The sequence below is a fragment of the Syzygium oleosum genome, unplaced genomic scaffold (genome assembly GCF_021117445.2).
Source record: "Syzygium oleosum isolate NSW1041296 unplaced genomic scaffold, Sole_v2.1 Sole_v2.17, whole genome shotgun sequence".
In the NCBI taxonomy this organism is placed as follows: Eukaryota; Viridiplantae; Streptophyta; class Magnoliopsida; order Myrtales; family Myrtaceae; genus Syzygium; species Syzygium oleosum.
The window spans coordinates 464,384-483,528 of NW_026607501.1; the positions used below are offsets into that span (position 1 = coordinate 464,384).

The following is a 19,145-nucleotide window of genomic DNA, read 5'->3' on the forward strand; positions in this document are numbered from 1 at the left end:
TCTCTCCACAACCTCTTCATATACTCTACTGGATGGATTCTGAAACCTACATTCGACAACACAATCCCAAATCTGTGCATATTCTTTCTTCTACCTACTTATCAGTGTACTCATCACCTTCTACTTGGCTCTTTTGCATTGATTTTTAGACACATTAATTTCTACCTGCGCCTTCACTAACTGTTTCAATTGACGACTCTTGATTTCAAGTATGGCCTTGATAGTGTTGTAGAAGTGCTTTGTCAATCATACACTACTTCCCCTTTTATTGTCAAATACAATGGAACAAGTATGTTTCTCCTGCAATGATAAGACTGAGCCGTTCTTCTTACTCTGTGCACCATATATCTTCCATGAACAATTTGGTCGTGAACACTTTCCTCTCACAAATTTTTTGATATTTTTTAATGAATTCAACACTCGTTTGTTGAGTAATTGAGTAACTTGACAACGGTTTTTTTCAACTGCTTGGTATCATCAAATTTCATACCTACACACAACACTAAACATGCAAAAGTCAAATCATAAGAACAATGCTTACTTTTTCTTCTATGCATAGCTACTTCATCATCTTTATTCTCATTCTCCAAAATATCACTCTCATCATCATCGTCACTTTCTTCATGTTCAGTTTCTTTACCATCAGCCACTGGAGCTCCTTTGTCCCTATATACTAGTTTAGATTCATGTGATTCTCCAAGTTCTGTAAATTATTTTTTTGAAACTTTCCTCTACTTTTACCTTGATTGTGCAAGTTTCAGACCTAAAGAAGAAGAGATAAAGGGAGATGTGAGTTGGCAGTCACGTGATGCTAAAGAGCTCTTTTATAGTTTCCATCGAGACGAGGTTCCCGCAAATTTTGTGATGCACAAGTGTGTGGCACACTACGTTCCAACTGACAAGCAACTCCCTCATCGAAAACAAAATCCTGGTTTCGTAGTGCAAAAGGTTTATGACACTTTTAAAAAGAAATTATGGAAGTTGACTGACAAGGATTATAAAGACAATAAACAACATGAGATAGATCTTGTCCTTCAGAAAACCTTTCAATGCTTGGGAGATCTCCCAAATATTGATACAGAGGATGCTCATGCTAATTAGGAAGATAAGTTGAATCATGTGTTCAAGTATGAAGTGACCCTGATTCAAAGGTTACCAAAGATCTAAGATCGGATTGGTTGGATACGTCGTCACCAGCAGACACTACTGAGAAATGGAAGATGTAGAGAGAGAGAGAGAGAGAGAGAGAGAGAGAGAGAGAGAGAGAGAGAGAGAGAGAGAGAGAGAGTACCTGAAGAATCAGGTTCGGTCAAGATTCAATTCAGCGACTAATCGTGATGCTTTGAGAAACTTTAAAGAGCACTTAATAATGATTTCTACTTTTTTTGTTTTTCGATTTTTTTTTAATAATACTATCCGTGAGATGATTTCTATTTAACATGAGCTTCATGATGTCGTTTAAAATATAGCCACAAAGATGCACACTTATTGCGTTTATCCAAGAAATAGACATTCCAAAATTACGTAAAATCACCCTTGTTAAGAAATATTTGAATCAAAGAAATTGATAATAACACATAATCAGTTGAAATTGTACACATTTATATATATATATATATAGAGAGAGAGAGAGAGAGAGAGAGAGAGAGAGAGAGAGAGAGAGAGAGAGAGTGTGACAATTGTTTTGAGATTCGAAATTGTTTCAATATGTTTTTATAATGAAGAAATCATAGAATTTGGCAAAGCTTCATCATCTAATTCTCATTCTCCAAAATATCACTCTCATCAACATCGTCACTTTTTTCATATTCTGTTTCATCACCATCAGCCTCTGGAGCTCCTTTTATCCCTATACTAGTTTAGATTCATGCAATTCTCCAAGTGCTGTAAATTTATTTTTTTGAAAATTTCCTCTACTTTTATCTTGATTGTGCAAGTTTCAGACCTGAAGAGGCAGAAAAAAAGGGAGGTAGGAGTTGGCAGTCGCATGACACTAGAGAGCTCTTTTATAGTTTCCATCAAGACGAGGTTCTCGCAAATTTTGTGATGCACAAGTGTGTGGTACACAACGTTCCAACTAACAAGCAACTCCCTCATCGAAAACAAAATCCTGGTTTCGTAGTGCAAAAGGTTTATGACACTTCTAAAAAGAAGTTATGAAAATTGACTAACAAGGATTATAAAGACAACAAACAACATGAGATAGATCTTCTCCTTGAGAAAACCTTTCAATGCTTGGGAGGTCTCCCAGATATCGATATAGAGGATGCTCATGCTGATTAGGAACATTAGTTAAATCGTGTGTTCAAGTATGAAGTGACCTCGATTCAAAATTTGCCAAAGATTTAAGATTGGATTGGTTGGATACTTCATCACAAGCAGACACTATTGAGAATTGGAAGATGCAGAGAGAGAGAGAGTGAGAGGGAGAGAGTACCTGAAGAATCGAGTTCGGTCAAGATTCAATTCAGCAGCTGATCGCGATGCTTTGAGAAACTTCAAAGAGCACTTAATAATGATTTCTACTTTTTTGTTTTACGATTTTTTTTTAATAATACTATCCGTGAGATGATTTCTATTTAACCTGAGCTTCCTGATGTCTTTTAAAATATAGCCAAAAAGATGCACACTTATTGCATTTATCCAAGAAATAGACATTCCAAAATTACGTAAAATCACCCTTGTTAAGATATATTTGAATCAAAGAAATTGATAATAACACATAATGATTAGTTGAAATTGTACACACATATATAGAGAGAGAAAAAGTGAAAATCATTTTGAGATTCGAAATTTTTTCAGTATGTTTTTATAATGAAGAAATTATAGAATTTGGCAAAGCTTCATTATCTTATTCTTATTCTCCAAAATATCACTCTCATCATCATTGTCACTTTCTTCATGTTCAATTTCATTACCATCAGCCACTGGAGTTCTTTTGTCCGTATTTACTAGTTTAGACTCGTGCGATTCTCCAAGTACCGTAAATTTATTTTTTTGAAATTTTCCTCTACTTTTGTCTTGATTGTCCAAGTTTTAGACCTAAAGAGGAACAGAAAAAGAGAGGTGGAAGTTGGCAGTCACGTAACGCTAGAGAGCTCTTTTATAGTTTCCATCGAGATGAGGTTCCCGCAAATTTTGTGATGCACAAGTGTGTGGTACACTACATTCCAACTGACAAGCAACTCCCTCATCAAAAACAAAATTCCAGTTTTGTAGTGCAAAAGGTTTATGACACTTTTAAAAAGAAGTTATGAAAGTTGACCGATAAGGATTATAAGGACAACAAACAAAATGAGATAGATCTTGTCCTTCAGAAAACCTTTCATTGCTTGGGAGATCTCCCAGATATCAATACAGAGGATGCTCATGCTGATTAAGAAGATCATTTGAATCGTGTGTTCAAGTATGAAGTGACCCCGATTTAGAGTTTACCAAAGATCTAAGATTGGATTGGTTGGATACTTCGTCACCAACAGACACTACTGAGAAATGGAAGATGCAAAGAGAGAGAGAGAGAGAGAGAGAGAGAGAGAGAGAGAAAGAGAGAGAGAGAGAGAGAGAGAGAGAGAGAGAGAGAGAGAGAGAGAGAGTACCTGAAGAATCGGGTTCGGTCAAGATTCAATTCAACGACTGATCACGACGCTTTGAGAAACTTTAAAGAGCACTTAATAATGACTTATACTTTTTTTTCAATTTTTTTTAATAATACTATCCGTGAGATGATTTATATTTAATATGAGTTTCCTGATGTCTTTTAAAATATATCCACAAAGATGCACACTTATTGCGTTTATCCAAGAAATAGACATTCCAACATTACATAAAATCACCCTTGTTAAGAAATATTTGAATCAAAGAAATTGATAATAACTCATAATGATGAGTTGAAATTGTATATAGAGAGAGAGAGAGAGAAAGTGAAAATTGTTTTGAGATTCGAAATTTTTTCAGTTTGTTTTTATAATGAAGAAATTATAGAATTTGGCAAAGCTTCATCATCTGATTCACTGGATAGAACGATTTCCGAATTTATATGCCTTGCCTCCCTCATTTGTTCTCCTTCATCTAAAATTGATCCATCCCTAACGTGAGTACTAATACCATCTCCTACTTGAGTGCTCTGATCATCTTCATCAACACCATAATGTTCAACATACACTTGAACTTCCTCACCAGAAGATAATGGTAAACTATATTCCTAATACCATTATCATCATGGAAGTATCTCATACCATCCTTCAAGCTCTTCTTGGGAACTCTAATTTTTTATTTTATTTTGCATCATAACTGTAGCACTAACATATATGACGGTCTACTTACATCAATAATGATAGAACCAACATTTCTACTAACATATTCTTACTTACAGCCACCAACAACAAATTCCTCACCATAACAAATAGTGATGGATACAGTAGTGTCCCCCATGATATATATATATATATATATATATATATATATATATATATATAATTAGTTTTCCAGTCTGGAGTCACCATAAAACCTATCTCCTCTCATAAAAAACCAAAGAATGACTTTTGGTGAAAGGTGAACGCAAATTCTGGCAAAACACAAGGAGACTAATAATTTCTCTTCAAAAAGAACTGTAAGTACAAAAACTTGGTCGGAATTTAATGAACGACTAAGTCAGAGGATATAAAGATATAATGCCAGAATTTAATCGATGGCGAGGATTTGGAAACTCTACAATTATGACTACAATACAGGAATTGAAAGATAACAAGATTTGTTTGTTTGTGCAAGGGGATTTCCGAAGAGTACGATGTGGCTATATAAAGCCTACAAATGACAGTTACCAACAGAGGTTACATATAGATGTTACAAACATAGGTTACAAAGAGTTTTCGAAAAAGAAATAACTTCCTACTGGTTACGAGAAGTTACAACAATCCTAAAATAGTGGCAAAATAACCAACCGACGATTATCCTATAGTCAATTGCTTGTTGTCACTGCCAATGACTTCGTCGATCAACTTCATTGATCTCGTCGACAACTTCACTAACGATTTGTCAATTCTTTTCAAGCTACCGATAATTCTATTTATAAATGACCAAATTCTGCTCTCATCAACTAAGTCTATCACTTGTCGATAATAATCAATAGTTGATCAATTTTTGGTGTAAACAAAGTGCCCATTTAAAATAATTAAATAATTTATCAATCATTCGATTCTTTTAAATTAAATAATCATGAGTCATCATGTGCACCTTTGTCACTACCAAATTTGATTTTTCCTTTGTCACCGTCCCATTTTATTTTGGTCAGATTCATTATCTGACTCATATTTTCTACGAAATGCATGTTTTGTGCAAAGTCTTCATGTGGCCCTTTATCTTTTTTCTTAAGTAGTTTCTTATACTTACACACTCTCATTGCCAATTGGGATAAATTTGGCAAAATTTTGGCCTTCGAATTTTTTTCGAGGATTGAATTTCAATCCACCAAAAAGGCAAATTTGTCAATTCTTTCTCTAAGAGTGAAGTATGACATCTATTTCTAGCCCTCTTGAATCAAGCAACAAATTGATCAACTGACTCATTATTGTATTGATATATTATAGCAAAATCAGCAATCAATACGTCAAATACCATTTTATAATATTGAGAATGCAACTATCTATCCGTCTTAGTCCAAGTATGCACTGAGTTAAGAGAAAAATTTGTATACCAAGTAAAGGCAATTTTTTATAAAAGCAAATGGAACAATCTAAGTCTCAGGTCATTCATTTGTTCCTGCCTCTTCACATTGGACAATGAATTGACCAACATGTTCAACAGTCGATTGATCATCTTCGCTAGTGAAAACAGTGACGTTAGGAGTTTCGAATTCTCTTAGGTAAGGTATAATGTCAACCTAATCACAATGTGGCTTCTTATATATTGGCTTGACCATTTCTCTATTGACACCTAATTCTTGTAATAAGAGTTCAGCCACTTGATTAGAGTTTGCAAGTTGATAAATTTTCCCTTCCTGCCCCCTAGGTTCAGGGTAGATAGACTGATAACTTGACCTTCCACCCCTTAGGTTCAGGGTAAATGGGATTTTAAGGACTTTGTAAAATCCTCATGGGAGGTGGGATTACCTGGCGTAAATTATTTCCAGCATTCAATTGACTAAGAGTTGGAGGAACATACCGGAAACCGCCGTATTGGGTTGGATTGGTATAGACTGATCCGATGTCCCGGGCCTAATGATATCATAGATATAGCCATCTTATTTTGTTGTTCCTCGAACAGACTCTTCATAGTAGCATCCAAAGTCGAGTTTGATGCTACTTCCTTCGCTTACTCCTCCGTAAAGTGCGGTGGGATTTCAACATTGCCCCCTTGGCTTGGCTCTTCTGCTATAGAGGTTGAAGTCTTGTACTGGATAACCATATCACCAGGGTTGTTACCACAGCATGATCGAGCTCTGGATGATTCTTTATTCTCAGCATTGCACTTCCTCAAATTGCCAAAAAGATGTTTCGCTAAAATTTGCATCCACAACGAAATACCTTTCATCAAAAGTCATTCTTCGGTTTTTTATGAGAGGAGACAGGCTATGGTGACTCCGGACAAGAAATATCACAGATACACAAGGAAATCAATAATTTCACTTTAAACGGAACCGAAAGTCCATAAACTGTATCGAAATTTAATCGACGACAAAGTCAAAAGACATAAAGATGCAACATCGGTATTTAATCAACAACGAGGATCTGAAAACTATAACTATGACTATGATACATGAATTGAATGATAATTGAAAGATAACGAGATTTGTTTGTTTGTTCAAGGAGTTTCCAAAGAGTACGATATAGCTATTTAAAGCCTACAATCGACAGTTATCAACGAAGATTACGAATAGAAGTTATAAACATAGGTTACAAATGGTTACTAAAAAAGAAATAACTTCCTAATGTTTACAATAAGTTACAACAATCCTAAAATAGTGGCAAAATAACCAACCAGCAGTTATCCTCTTGTCGATTGCTTGTTATTGATGTCAATGATTTCGTCGATCAACTTTAAGGTTCTCATCAATAGCTTTACGTTGTGTATCATCGATAACTTCATTGACAACCCGTCAATTCTTTTCAAGTTACTGATAATTCCATTCATAAATGATCAAACTACGTGCTCGTAAGTCTTTCACATGTCGGTAATAACTAAAAGTTTGTCATTTTTTGGTGTAAAGAGAAAGTGTATGTGAACACTCCTCGTTTTGAATATGTTGATCTCCTTACTACTGTAGTGGGCAAGTGTTGAACAAAAATTGACATGGTTGTTTGGCACCTGCATTTGCTTTTGTGAGTAGGGGTGAGTAAGACGGACAACCCGAACCGGGAACCGCTCAGTTTGGTCCAGTTCCCGGCTGGTTTGGTCCAGCTCCCGATTCCTAAAAGTGGAACCAATTTATGGGTGGTTCGGTTCCCGGTTCCAGGGTGGGAACCGAATCAACCGGACTAGACCGAATATTTTGAAGAAAGTAGAAACCCTAATATGATTAATCTGCCTTTCCAGTTTCCCCAATTCTCCCTCGTCTTTCACTCTCGTCTAATCCCTCGCTCGCTCGAACGCCTTTCCCTCTCGTGGTCTCGCCCCACGCCTCACTCGACATCGACGCCTTTCCCTCTCACCTCACGCCTCGCTCAATGTCGACAGTGCTTAGCTCTCGCTTGACGCTCAATCTCAAACGGATAGCCCTTTCTTGATTTCCTATAATCAGTAAGTTTTTCTCGCTCAACTTTCTTTTGGAGTGAGGATTTGAGTGTAGTTTCTCTTGTGATCGAGTTGTGGCATTCTTCTTTGAGATTTGCTCACTTGAAATCTACGAATGTGATTGGATTTGTTTGATTATATGGAAAAGGGAAGTCTCGTGAATTATTTGGTCAATTTGCTTTTGCTCTGTGTCGCCTTGCTGATGGAAAAATGTTGTTGGCGAGCACAATTGATTGATTTTGGGAATTTTTAGATGAAAACATGGCATCTCTAGCGACATCAAAGATGTCAATGCTTCATTTTTGTCGTTAAGATGTAGATCAATGTTTTGGCTTCTGGCTTGCATTGTTCTGGTTCCATCCTTCTATTGCGCCTCTCTTAATCTTCACATTGCCTTCTTACCTGAGCAATGACAGGGTTTACTTAATATTATATAATCATTTGCCTAATGAAAGTGAAATATAGAAACCAAGTCGTTATATCTGGAAGAGAAAAGTTCAATTACAATAAAGATGTGTTGATATTTACAGATATGCTATAGACAAAATATGTATGTTTCTTGATGCCAATCATAATGGTATAATTATTACTAAATTTGGTGGATTTTCCATTTTGATGGCTCCAATCTATGTTTTGCTTGATTCAAGTGAACTATTTAAATGTCAAGGGAAGTGGACAAATCCAGCAATGCTATGAATCCAGTAATTGACTCACTAGAAGATGAAGGTGAAGAAGATCTCGAAGAGGGATCCGCCATAAACAAGGTATCTAATACTTGTCCTTCTGGTAAACGAAAATCAGTAGAATGGTTTCATTTTTGTAAAGGAAATATTAAAAATAGGAAAATTGAGATGTTTTGCAATTATTGTGGGGCCAATTATACGTACTATGTTGATAACGGTACTTCTGCTATGTTGAAGCACTTGAAAAGGTGTAAAAAGTATCATCACAATATAGAAAACAAGCAAATTTGTTTGTTGCACGTAGAGTAGATGGGACTCAAATGAGAAGGGGGCATACCAGTACCGGTAATGCCAATGTCTTATCGACATAGACATTTGATTAGGACCGGTTTAGGCAAATGCTTGTTCAGATAATCATAATGGATCAACAACCTTCTTCGATGGTTGAGCGTGTCGGATTCTGTGATTTTATTAATCAGTTACAACCTTTCTTCAATCACATCTCACGATTTACAGTGGCTTGAGATTGCATGAAATTGTATCTTTGTGAAAAAACAAGTTTGAAGACTTACTTTCGCAAGCTTAAGTCTAGGGTCGCACTCACGACCGATATATGGAGTTCCATTCAGAAGTTGAACTATCTATATCTCACTGTATATTTTATTGATGATGATTGGAAATTGCACAAAAGAATCATTAATTTTGTGGTGATGCCTAGTCACAAGGGCAAGGATTTGGGAAAATGGTTCCACAATGCATCTATGAGTGAGGAACAAAGAAAAAAGTGGGGGTAAGAACAGCATTGGTGCCAAAACTTGTGTACGGAGGCCACTTTGGTGCCAAAAGTTTCAATCGGATCACTTAAGTGCTAAAAGTTGTGAAAAACGATCACTTAAGTGCCACTTCGCCAAAAATCCGACGTGGCATTTTTTTATTAATTTCTCAAGCTGATGTGGCTCGTCAGAGGCTGATGTGGCTCGCCGAAGGCTGATGTGGCATTTCTTTTCTTTTTTTTTTTTCCTTTTCTTTCTTTTTTCCTTTCTTTTCTTTTTTTTCTTTTCTTTCTTCTTATTTCCGATGGCCGGCGTCCGGCCACCGGCCATGGCCGGCCTCGCCGGGCGTCGCCTTCGTCTGGGCGAGGCCCGACGAGGCAGCCGTGGCCTCGGCGAGGAGCCGGCATCGCCGGATCTGGCGAGGCGAGCCCTCGCCCGGATCTGGTGAGGCGAGCCCTCGCCCGGGGCTCGCACGCCCGGGCGACCTCGACCCTCGCACTGGGCAAGGCGAACCCCGGCGAGGGCTCGCCTCGCCAGATCCGGAGAGGCCGAGCCTCGCCCGGAGGAAGGCGACGCCCGGCGAGGCCGGCCATGGCCGGTGGCTGGCCTTCGGCCACCAACCATGGTAGAAGAAGAAGAAGACAGAAATGAAAAAAGAAAAGAAAGAAAAAAATCAGAAAAAAATATTTAAAAAATTGAATTATACACATGGAAATGCCATGTGTCATTAAAATTTAAAAATAAAAGCCACGTATTAAATTTGGTCGGAATTTCTCGCCGTTGGCACTTAAGTGATTGTTTTTTCTCCGATTTGGCACTTCAGTGATCGCCGACGTAAACTTTTGGCACTTAAGTGATCCAAATGAAACTTTTGGCACCAAAGTGGCCTCCGTACACAAGTTTTGGCACCAATGCTGTTCTTCCCCCGAAAAAAGTGTCCTCAATCACTATAGATAATGCTAATTCAAATGATATTGCCATTGATTTTTTGAAAGAAAAATTATCAAGAGATAGGTTATTGATCCTAGATGGCGATGTTTTACACATGAGGTAGATGGCTCATATATTAAATTTGATTGTGAGGGATAAATTGACCAAAGTACGTGATTTTATTGCATTATTCAAAACGTGGTTAGGTATGTGAGGGGTTCTCCCATGAGAGCTAAAATGTTCTGAGATTAGATTTAGAGTGTAAGGATCACTTATAACAGTTGAGTTTGTCTTGATGTCACAACTAGGTGGAATTCCACTTACCACATGTTAGACACTGCCTTAGAGTTAAGAAAAGCTTTTGAAAGAAAGGAAGAGGATGATTATTCTTTCTTAACTAAGCTTGACTATGAAACTCCTAAACATGAAGATTGGAAAAATGTCAAAATTCTTTTCATATTTTTGAAGAAGTTTTGTGATGCCATCAAGAAAATGTCTGGGACTCCGTATATCACTTCGAATGATTATTTCAATGTGATAGCTACTTTATATAAAACTCTGAAACAAGCGGAGAAGCTTTAAATCCTAGGATGAAAGCTATGGGTGCGAAGATGAGGGATAAGTTTGACTAATATTATGTGAGTTTCGAAAAGGTAAATATGATGTTGTTGATTGCGATAATATTGGATCGAAGAAAAAAAGATGAATTATGTGCAGTATTGTTTTAGACTAATCTATGATGATAGTATGAAAGTTAATGAGGTGTCCGATAAGGTGAGGATTGTCTTGGAATGTTTGTTTCATTTTTATGAGAAATCTTTTCTTGGTTCTAGCAACAGAAATTTGGGCGGTCAACTTAGTTGCTGGATCCTGATACAAGGATGAGCTTGATTTGGTTGTGGATTTTGATTCAGAAAAGGCGTACTAATTCTTTCTGCACAAGAAGAAAAAAAATGTCTACAAACAACTTATCTGAGCTCAATAATTATCTTAAAGCCGAACGTGAAAAAGGTCGTTATCTTGACCTTTTGATGTGGTGGAAAACTGCTGGCCAAAAGTTTAAAATCCTCTCTTTAATGGCTCGGGATATTTTTTCTATTCCTGTAACAACCATTGCTTCGGAGTCGACTTTCAGTACATATGGTCATGTGCTCGATGGCTTTCGAAGTTCTTTGACTCTTAGAGTGGTAGAAGCTTTGATTTGCACTCAAGATTGGTTGAGAGTGGTTACCATACCAATTAATGTTTAAGAGTGCATCGAGAATGCGAAAAGGTTTGAGTGGGGTAAGTCATGAATATATCTTTTTATATTGTAATTCTTTCGTATACATAACAAGTGAATGCTTTATTTAATATTTTATTTTTTTTAAATATGGACGATGTTCACTCGGAGCTTACTGGTAAATAGAGTTTGCAAGTTGAAGTGGAAGAAATATACGTGGTGAGATTTTCCATTAATTAGTTGAGTTCGATTTTTAATAATTCTAGTTTTAAACTGATGTTTAGTGATCACATATACTTATTGCAAATTTATCCATGGTTTGTGGGCTTTCGGCTTTGGTCATATTCTGCTTACTTGATCAAAGAATATGTTCTTCCAAGGGTACGCAACACTGAGTGATTCAGTGAGATGTGTGGAGTTTGGCTGTTTAATGTTGAATAATGTCTTTCTCTTGCTCTGATTGTTGAATTTGATTTCATTTTTTACTGCTCAGAGAGTTTGTTCCGGATTAGTTATGACCATTTTTTTTTTATTGTTTGTACTAGTTCTTTATCGGTGTGCTTTTGCAAGAACTGCGGTAATATGGTGATTGAACTAATGCTTTTAGGGTGACTGTAGTTTGTAATGTTGGACATGAAGAGGGAACTTTTGTCATAGATGTTGAAGATTTCTAAATGTTGAAGATATTTATAAATCTTCTAGGAATATTTAGGATATTTCCTATGATTTTCTATATCTATTTTCAATATGTCAAAATATATACAATTTCTCACATTTCTCTCTTCCGTAATTCTTATATTTAACTTGGTATCATAGCCTCTTTTCTTGAGGCAACTTAGTGCACCGGGTGCATTTCGCACCCGATGCACCTCATGCATCCCAGAAATTTCTCCAATCCTATTTTTTCGCTTTACATTTATCATGGTATCAGAGTCTGGTGGTGGTTTTGGCTTCTTGAAACAATGCGTGAAAGGTCGAGAATCAGAGGGGAAACAGCAAGCGGTCGATACGGCTGGCTTGCGAAATAGTAACTAAGCGACGCAACCTATACGGCTAGCGTCGTAACATCAAGCGGCCTATACGGCTGGTTTGGAAAAGAGTTACTGGGATGCAGCATGTGCGGCTAGCATCGAAAGAAAGCCACCTCCATGAAAAAGGCTCGATCGGTGACGTGATCAGTGCGATTAGCATCGAAACACTATGCGGACTTGATTAAGTACTTCCTCATATGAAACTTGTGGGCACCAAGTGAACACTATTGAACAACAATGATGGGGATAGATTTATTCTGCACTGAGAATGATAAAGCGGAAAAATAGGATTGGGGAAATTTCTGAGGTGCATGAGGTGCACCCGGTGCACTAAGTTGCCTCAGGAAAAGAGGCTCTAATACCAAGTTAAATATAAGAATTGCGGAAGAGAGAAATATGAAAAATTGTATATATTTCGATATATTGAAAAGAATACATAGAGAGCCTATTTATAGGCTTAGATAGAGGAAATATCTTAAATATTCCTAGAAGATTTCTAAATATCTTCAACAATAGACATGGAACTTAATGAGAAATTATTTGGCCGTTCATCTATGGCCGGAGTGAGTGTTGAAGTTCAACACTCAAACGTAATGTCTGACTTCCATTGGACCATTTTGGGGGTCTTGGTTGAAGAAACCCGACACGAGGCAATATCTCGACTAGGGGAAAAGTGTCGAATGTGGTCATGGGGATGCCTAGACTAGAATTTTTTATAAAGCGGGACCAATAATCTTCTAAGAGCAAAAAAGTGTCCCGGTTTGTGACTAGACAAAAGTGACAATAAACTAGATTCCTGTATGAAGAAATTGAAACTAATTCAAGATCCTCAATGATTTTCAGTTCATTCCAATAACATGATCAGGGAAGCAACAATTGAGGCCCTTTCAAATGGGGACATACAAAAAGGCACGAAGAAAAACGAAATTGTCAACATTCTAGCGACCCAAAATAGAAACATGCGACCTCTTTCTAAATTATGACAAACATAAACTTTTCCAAATTAAAAAAGGGAAGAGATATTTTTCCCAAAGATAAAAAAGGGTAGGAAGATGACTGAACGAAGAGACGTTGGGAACGTCACCTTGAAGCTCCATTTCCTCTATTTCCTAGTGACATTCTCTTTTGTTTAGTCACAAATTGGAATGTTTAAGGGTTGAACTTTTTTACTCCAAATTTTTTTTTTGTTCAATGTAATGATATTAAGTGATTTGTTCCATTGAAACTGCACCGGTGGTTCGGTCTAGTTCCTTGTTCCTGGGTGGGACCGAATCGGACCGAAAATCGGTCACCCCTATTTGTGAGTATGTGGATTCTTGATATGCTTGTGAATCTAAATCATGATTGGTGCTTGCAATAGGTGAATTAGTTATCACAGTAGATTGTGATAATATTACAAGCACTTAAAATATGTATAATATATTCTGTGTTCCTCGAGTGATTGAACTATTCTATTATGAATATGTAAATAACTAAGATATACCTTGAATAAATGAGTGATTGGTAGTTTTCAAATTAGAGTGACCTGAAACGAAATGTGATGTTATTTGTTAATTGTTACGATGATATTGTGCTTTATGGTCAAGTGGTAAGTATATCTCCTACTTTAGACCTAGAACTTTGATTTACTAATATTAGACTCACCTCAAAATAACTTAGATCGATCGAGTTTGAAGCTCAAGGCATTTGAATTAACCCTTCCAAAGACCTATTTTAAGGATTGAATCAGAGTGCGCAACAAAAATAGAGATGTATTTCTATCAGAAGATTTTGATGTATATTAATTGATATCATATTATATGTACAATTAAGGATAAATTAGTTATTCATCGAAGAAGTGAAGTTATATTATTTATCTGTTCGAGGTTAAAATTGTATAAAAAATTTTAGGTCGTGACACCGATTAACTATATTTGATAAAGAAATGCTCTCATTTTCAATACATTAATTACATATTACATGAGAAAGAACGGGTAATATCACATCGACATCATGAATAGTTCGATAGAAACCAAGACGGTGGGTCCCCATGCTTCGATTTCCCCTCCCGAATTGTCCTCTCCTGCGAACCTGTTGCACAAAAATTCTGAATTGGTTGGCTCTTCGGTCAAGGCTCTCCATGGCGGCACTCTCTCTTCTCTCCCTCCTCCTCCTCCTCCTCCTCCCTCTCTCCCTCCTCCTCCTTCTCTCCCTCATCGTCCGCCCCCGCCCCGTCAAGATCCCCATCAAGGACCGCCACGTCTTCATCACCGGCGGCTCCAGCGGCATCGGCCTCGCAATCGCCCACCATGCCGCCGCCGAGGGCGCCCGCGTCTCGATCCTCGCCCGGTCCCAGTCCAAGCTGGAGGAGGCCAAGCAGGCAATCCAGCTCGCCACGGGGATCGACGTCGCGACCTTCTCCGCCGACGTCCGCGACTTTGATGCTGTGAGGCGCGCAGCGAAGGAGGCCGGGCCGGTGGACGTGCTGGTGGTGAACCAGGGGGTGTTCCTCCCCGAGGAACTGGCCAAACAGGAGTTGGACGAGGTCAGGTTAATGATAGATGTCAATCTGATCGGCAGCTTCAACATGATCAAGGCATTGTTGCCGGCGATGAAAGCTAGGACTGATCGTAGGCCGGCTTCAATTGCTCTCATGTCCTCTCAGGCCGGACAGGTAATTACTGTTATAGCTCAACGTGCGAGCATTCTTAGTTTTGCCTCGTCTCTATGCTTTTGATGGAATTGGTGATTGGTGATTGCTGTAGGGGGGGGTCTACGGCTACACTGCTTACTGCGCAAGCAAATTTGGGCTCCGAGGATTGGCCGAAGCACTGCAACAAGAGATTATTGCCGATGACATTCACGTTTCGCTCGTTCTCCCACCGGATACCGATACTCCTGGACTAGTGGAAGGTATATCTAGACCTGTCAAAACAGATTATAAATCCATTTCTTAACCCATATATAGACCTATCAAAATAAGTCATAAACTCATATCTTAACCTATATTTGATAAATTGAGTTGTTACATGGATTAGTTATATTAAATAAATGGATTCATAAATGGGTTTAGACTCAACTCTATGGGTTATAAATGAGTTTAATATGAATGTTAAATGGGTTCACAACTTATTTAAACTCAACCCACCTCTATGATTCTCTCTCACCCTCACTCAATCTCACGCTCGCTTACCGTGTTTTCACCTTAATTTGGATATGAGTTTTTCTAAATTTAATTAAATATATAAGTGTTTTAGCAATATGAATCGGGTATGAGTCGGGTCGGCTATAGGTCGTTAGACTTGTATTGTATGAAAATGAGTCAATTTGGGTCAAACCATTTTCAACATGACCGTAACCCAACCCACTTGTTTAACAGATCTACCCATATATGATTGATTTAGTTGTTATATGGGTTAATTATACTTAGTAAATGAGTCATAAATGAGTTTCACCATAATATGGGTATTAAATGGGTCGTAAATGGGTTTATAACTTACTTAAATTAACCCATCTCTATAACACTTTCTCTGTTCTCTCTCGCCCTCATTCAATCTCGCGCTCATTTTCACTTTAGTTTGGTTATGATTTTTCATAGATATGATTAAATATGGAAGTGTTTTATTAATATGGATCGGGTCGGATCGGGTATGAGTCACTAGATATGCATTACATGAAAATGGGTCAAGACGGATTAAACGGATCTATTTGGGTGAGATCATTTTCGATCCGATCCACCCATTTGATGGGTCTAGGTATATTCATTGTGAATTCGCCTCTTGCAGATTGCCCCTGCTTAATGTTTTTAGTTGTACTTCTTCGCTGTTTCGAGGATTCAATGCTCAGCCATATATTGCTTGTGAAATCTGTGCAGTTAGACGACTGTAATGGAACAAGATAATCTGAATTTTGGTAGAATATCGAAAAGTAAATGACAGTTCATTCTCTAGGAACTTCCCTACATGATCGAAGGAGAAGCAGATCACTTTTTATTCCAACCCATAGCGTTCTTTTATTAGTTCACAATAATTGCTACTCGGCAATCCCGGGGTTTTCTGCCGGTAGTTTCATCAATCATGCAGCACATAGTTGTTTCTACGGCACATAGTTAGCATTCATGATTCCCGCTAGTTTCGCTCAAGCTGCATCTTCTTTGTTCCTAGCTTATGATCTCTTTCCTGCTCTTTATAGATGCTTTCTAAGTTAGTTGCAGGAATGCACTGTCATCTATTGTTTTATCGGGCATCTTTAAATAGACATCATCTCTCGCTATCAAAGTATCCCGCAGCTTCAACGACAACAGCTCCGGCCCATATATTAGTGCTCTACAATGTATCACTGTTCGTATGACTGGCCGCCTTATGTCCATATGCTTCCGTACTCTGAGTACTTTCAAGAATCAAGTGCTGAGGACATGCCAGCAAATTGTTATTTTTCTTGCCAATGCTCTTTGAATTAGTACATCACTTCCTGACTGCAGAAACTAAGAGACGACATCCGATATCAAGCATCATAGCTGCTTCTTCTGCTGCAATGACAGCGGATCAAGTTGCTGAGAAGACATTAAACGGGATCAAATCTGGCAGCTTTATTGTGCCTTGCAACTTTGTGGGCTACTTGCTAGCAATTGCTACTGCTGGTTTGTCTCCTCAAAGATCATACACCATGGCATTCGTGGAGGTGGTTGGTGCTGGTATTTGCCGTCTTGCCGGTCTCTTCTTCCAGTGGAACTGGTATGGCAGTATAGAAAAGTGGCATGCGCAAAGTAAGCAGTGACCCGTGAGTGTTCCGCAGTGGACCTCCTTAATGCCGGTTTGTTTTGTCGTCTGTTGCTGCTGTCGTTGCTTTGAGTTTTGTTATGTGACACGATGACTTTATATATGATGCTTTTATTTGATCTTTGTATAGCCTGAGATACCGTTGGCATTTTGGAGTATGATGACAATTTGTAAAAAGAAGATGATTTCAGATGCTCGATTGTTTCCAGTAGTATGTCTTGGATTGCTAGCTAAAAAGAAAGCTGCCATTTCTGTAGCAAGATGACCATAGGAAAAATTCCCAAAAAAGTCTTAACCAATTAAGTCAATCCAGTCAATTTTTTTCGGAAATTGCTAATGTAAACACCAGCCGTCCTACGTGGCACGGCCGGTACTAATGTGGATATTTTTAATAATATATTGAAAATATTGGATTTTTTTATGATTTTTTTCTTTTTCTTTTTCTTTTTCTTTTCTTTACCTTTTTTCCAGTTTTTGGAGTGAGGGCTAGCGACCCTCGCCAACCACAGGCGAGGGCATCGCGGCCCTCACTTTGACCAATGAGGGCCGCACGTGAACCCTCGCCTAGGCCCTCAACAGCCACAGCGAAGGCGTCGCGGTCCTCGCTATGGCTTGCGAGGGCATTGGGCAAGGGCCGCCAAGTCCTCATCGACCACCCTCCCCTAGTTGCCGGCAAGGGCGTCGCAGCCCTTGCCTAGCCTCACTCCAAAAATCTGAAAAAAAAAAAAGACAAAGAAAAAAGAAAAAACCAAAAAAAATCAAAATTCAAAATTCAAAATATTATTAAAATACTATTAACACTACATAAAAACAAGTTTTTTGCGACGGATTTTGCGACGAAAAAATCGCAAAAATCCGTCGCAAATCATTTTTGCGACGAATTTAGCGACGGAAAAAATTCCGTCGCTACTAGGTCGTCGCAAATTTTTGCGACGGAAAATTTCAATTTTCGTCGCAAATTTGCGACGAAAAAAAAATTCGTCGCAAAAATCGTCGCAAATTAGCCACGAACACTATCCGTCGCAAAGTTCGTCGCAAATATTTCGTCGCAAAATTCGTCGCAAATTAGCCACGAACACTATCCGTCGCAAAGTTCGTCGCAAATATTTTGTCGCAAAATTCGTCGCAAATTAGCCACGAACACTATCCGTCACAAAGTTCGTCGCAAATATTTCATCGCAAAATTCGTCGCAAAAATCGTCGCAAAATCCGTCGCAAAATCCGTCGCAAAAATCATCGCAAAATTCGTCGCAAAAGTCATCGCAAAATTTGTCACTAATTTTTCGTCACAAATTTTCATCGTAAAATTCATCGCTAATTTTTCGTCGCAAAATTCGTCGCTAATTTTTCTTCGCAAAATTCGTCGCTAATTTTTCGTCGCAAAATTCGTCGCTAATTTTTCGTCGCTAATATTTCGTCGCAAAATTTGTTGCTAATTTGCCACGAAATTCTTTTTTTTTTTGTTAATAATTTGCGACAAACTGATTCGTGGCAAAATTTGTTGCTATTTTGCTACGAACATTGTTCGGGAACGAATTTAGCGACGAATTTTTATTAATTCGTCGCAAATTAGCAACGAATTATAAAAATAGTTGCAAATGTGCAGCAAAAATTTATTACAGGTTGGCCTCCTCACAACTGGCACAATGCAAATTGTATCTAATCCACGGCTGAAACCTGGTATATCTACCACAAACTCAACCTTGCAGAGTTCCTTCTAACCTCTGATATCAAGTACATGAATATTAGCAACAATAGTACATGCTTTAATATAAATTCTCGGTACTGTAGCGAGCTCTCGAGGAACCCCGAGCTTCATATCCTCGGCGGCCCACCACACCCTCCTCGAGATCTCCCGCCACCCCTTGTACACCCGCACCACCGCGAGCAGCTCCGCCGGCGGCAACCTCCTCAGGACCTCCCACAAGCACCTGGCGGGCAACCCGCCGGCGTCCGCATCCCCGTCCACGAAATCCCGATCCCGCTCGTCGAGATCCGGCTCCACCTCGTCGAAGTCCTCC

General features: G+C 38.4%; 1 protein-coding gene across 2 annotated transcripts; it reads left to right on the top strand.

Moving 5' to 3' along the window:
- Window positions 1-14,451: 14,451 nt before the first annotated feature.
- LOC115661845 (3-dehydrosphinganine reductase TSC10A-like) lies at window positions 14,452-17,332 on the top strand. 2 transcript variants are annotated; one of them, XM_056319311.1, is made up of 3 exons: window positions 14,452-15,020; window positions 15,112-15,259; window positions 16,827-17,332. In XM_056319311.1, exons 1-3 carry the CDS (start codon window positions 14,487-14,489, stop codon window positions 17,120-17,122), a joined length of 978 nt encoding a protein of 325 aa, XP_056175286.1. In that variant the 5' UTR covers window positions 14,452-14,486; the 3' UTR covers window positions 17,123-17,332. The 2 variants fall into 2 exon arrangements, with proteins under 2 accessions (XP_056175286.1, XP_056175287.1); XM_056319312.1 differs by having other exon boundaries at window positions 16,887-17,332.
- Window positions 17,333-19,145: the final 1,813 nt, after the last annotated feature.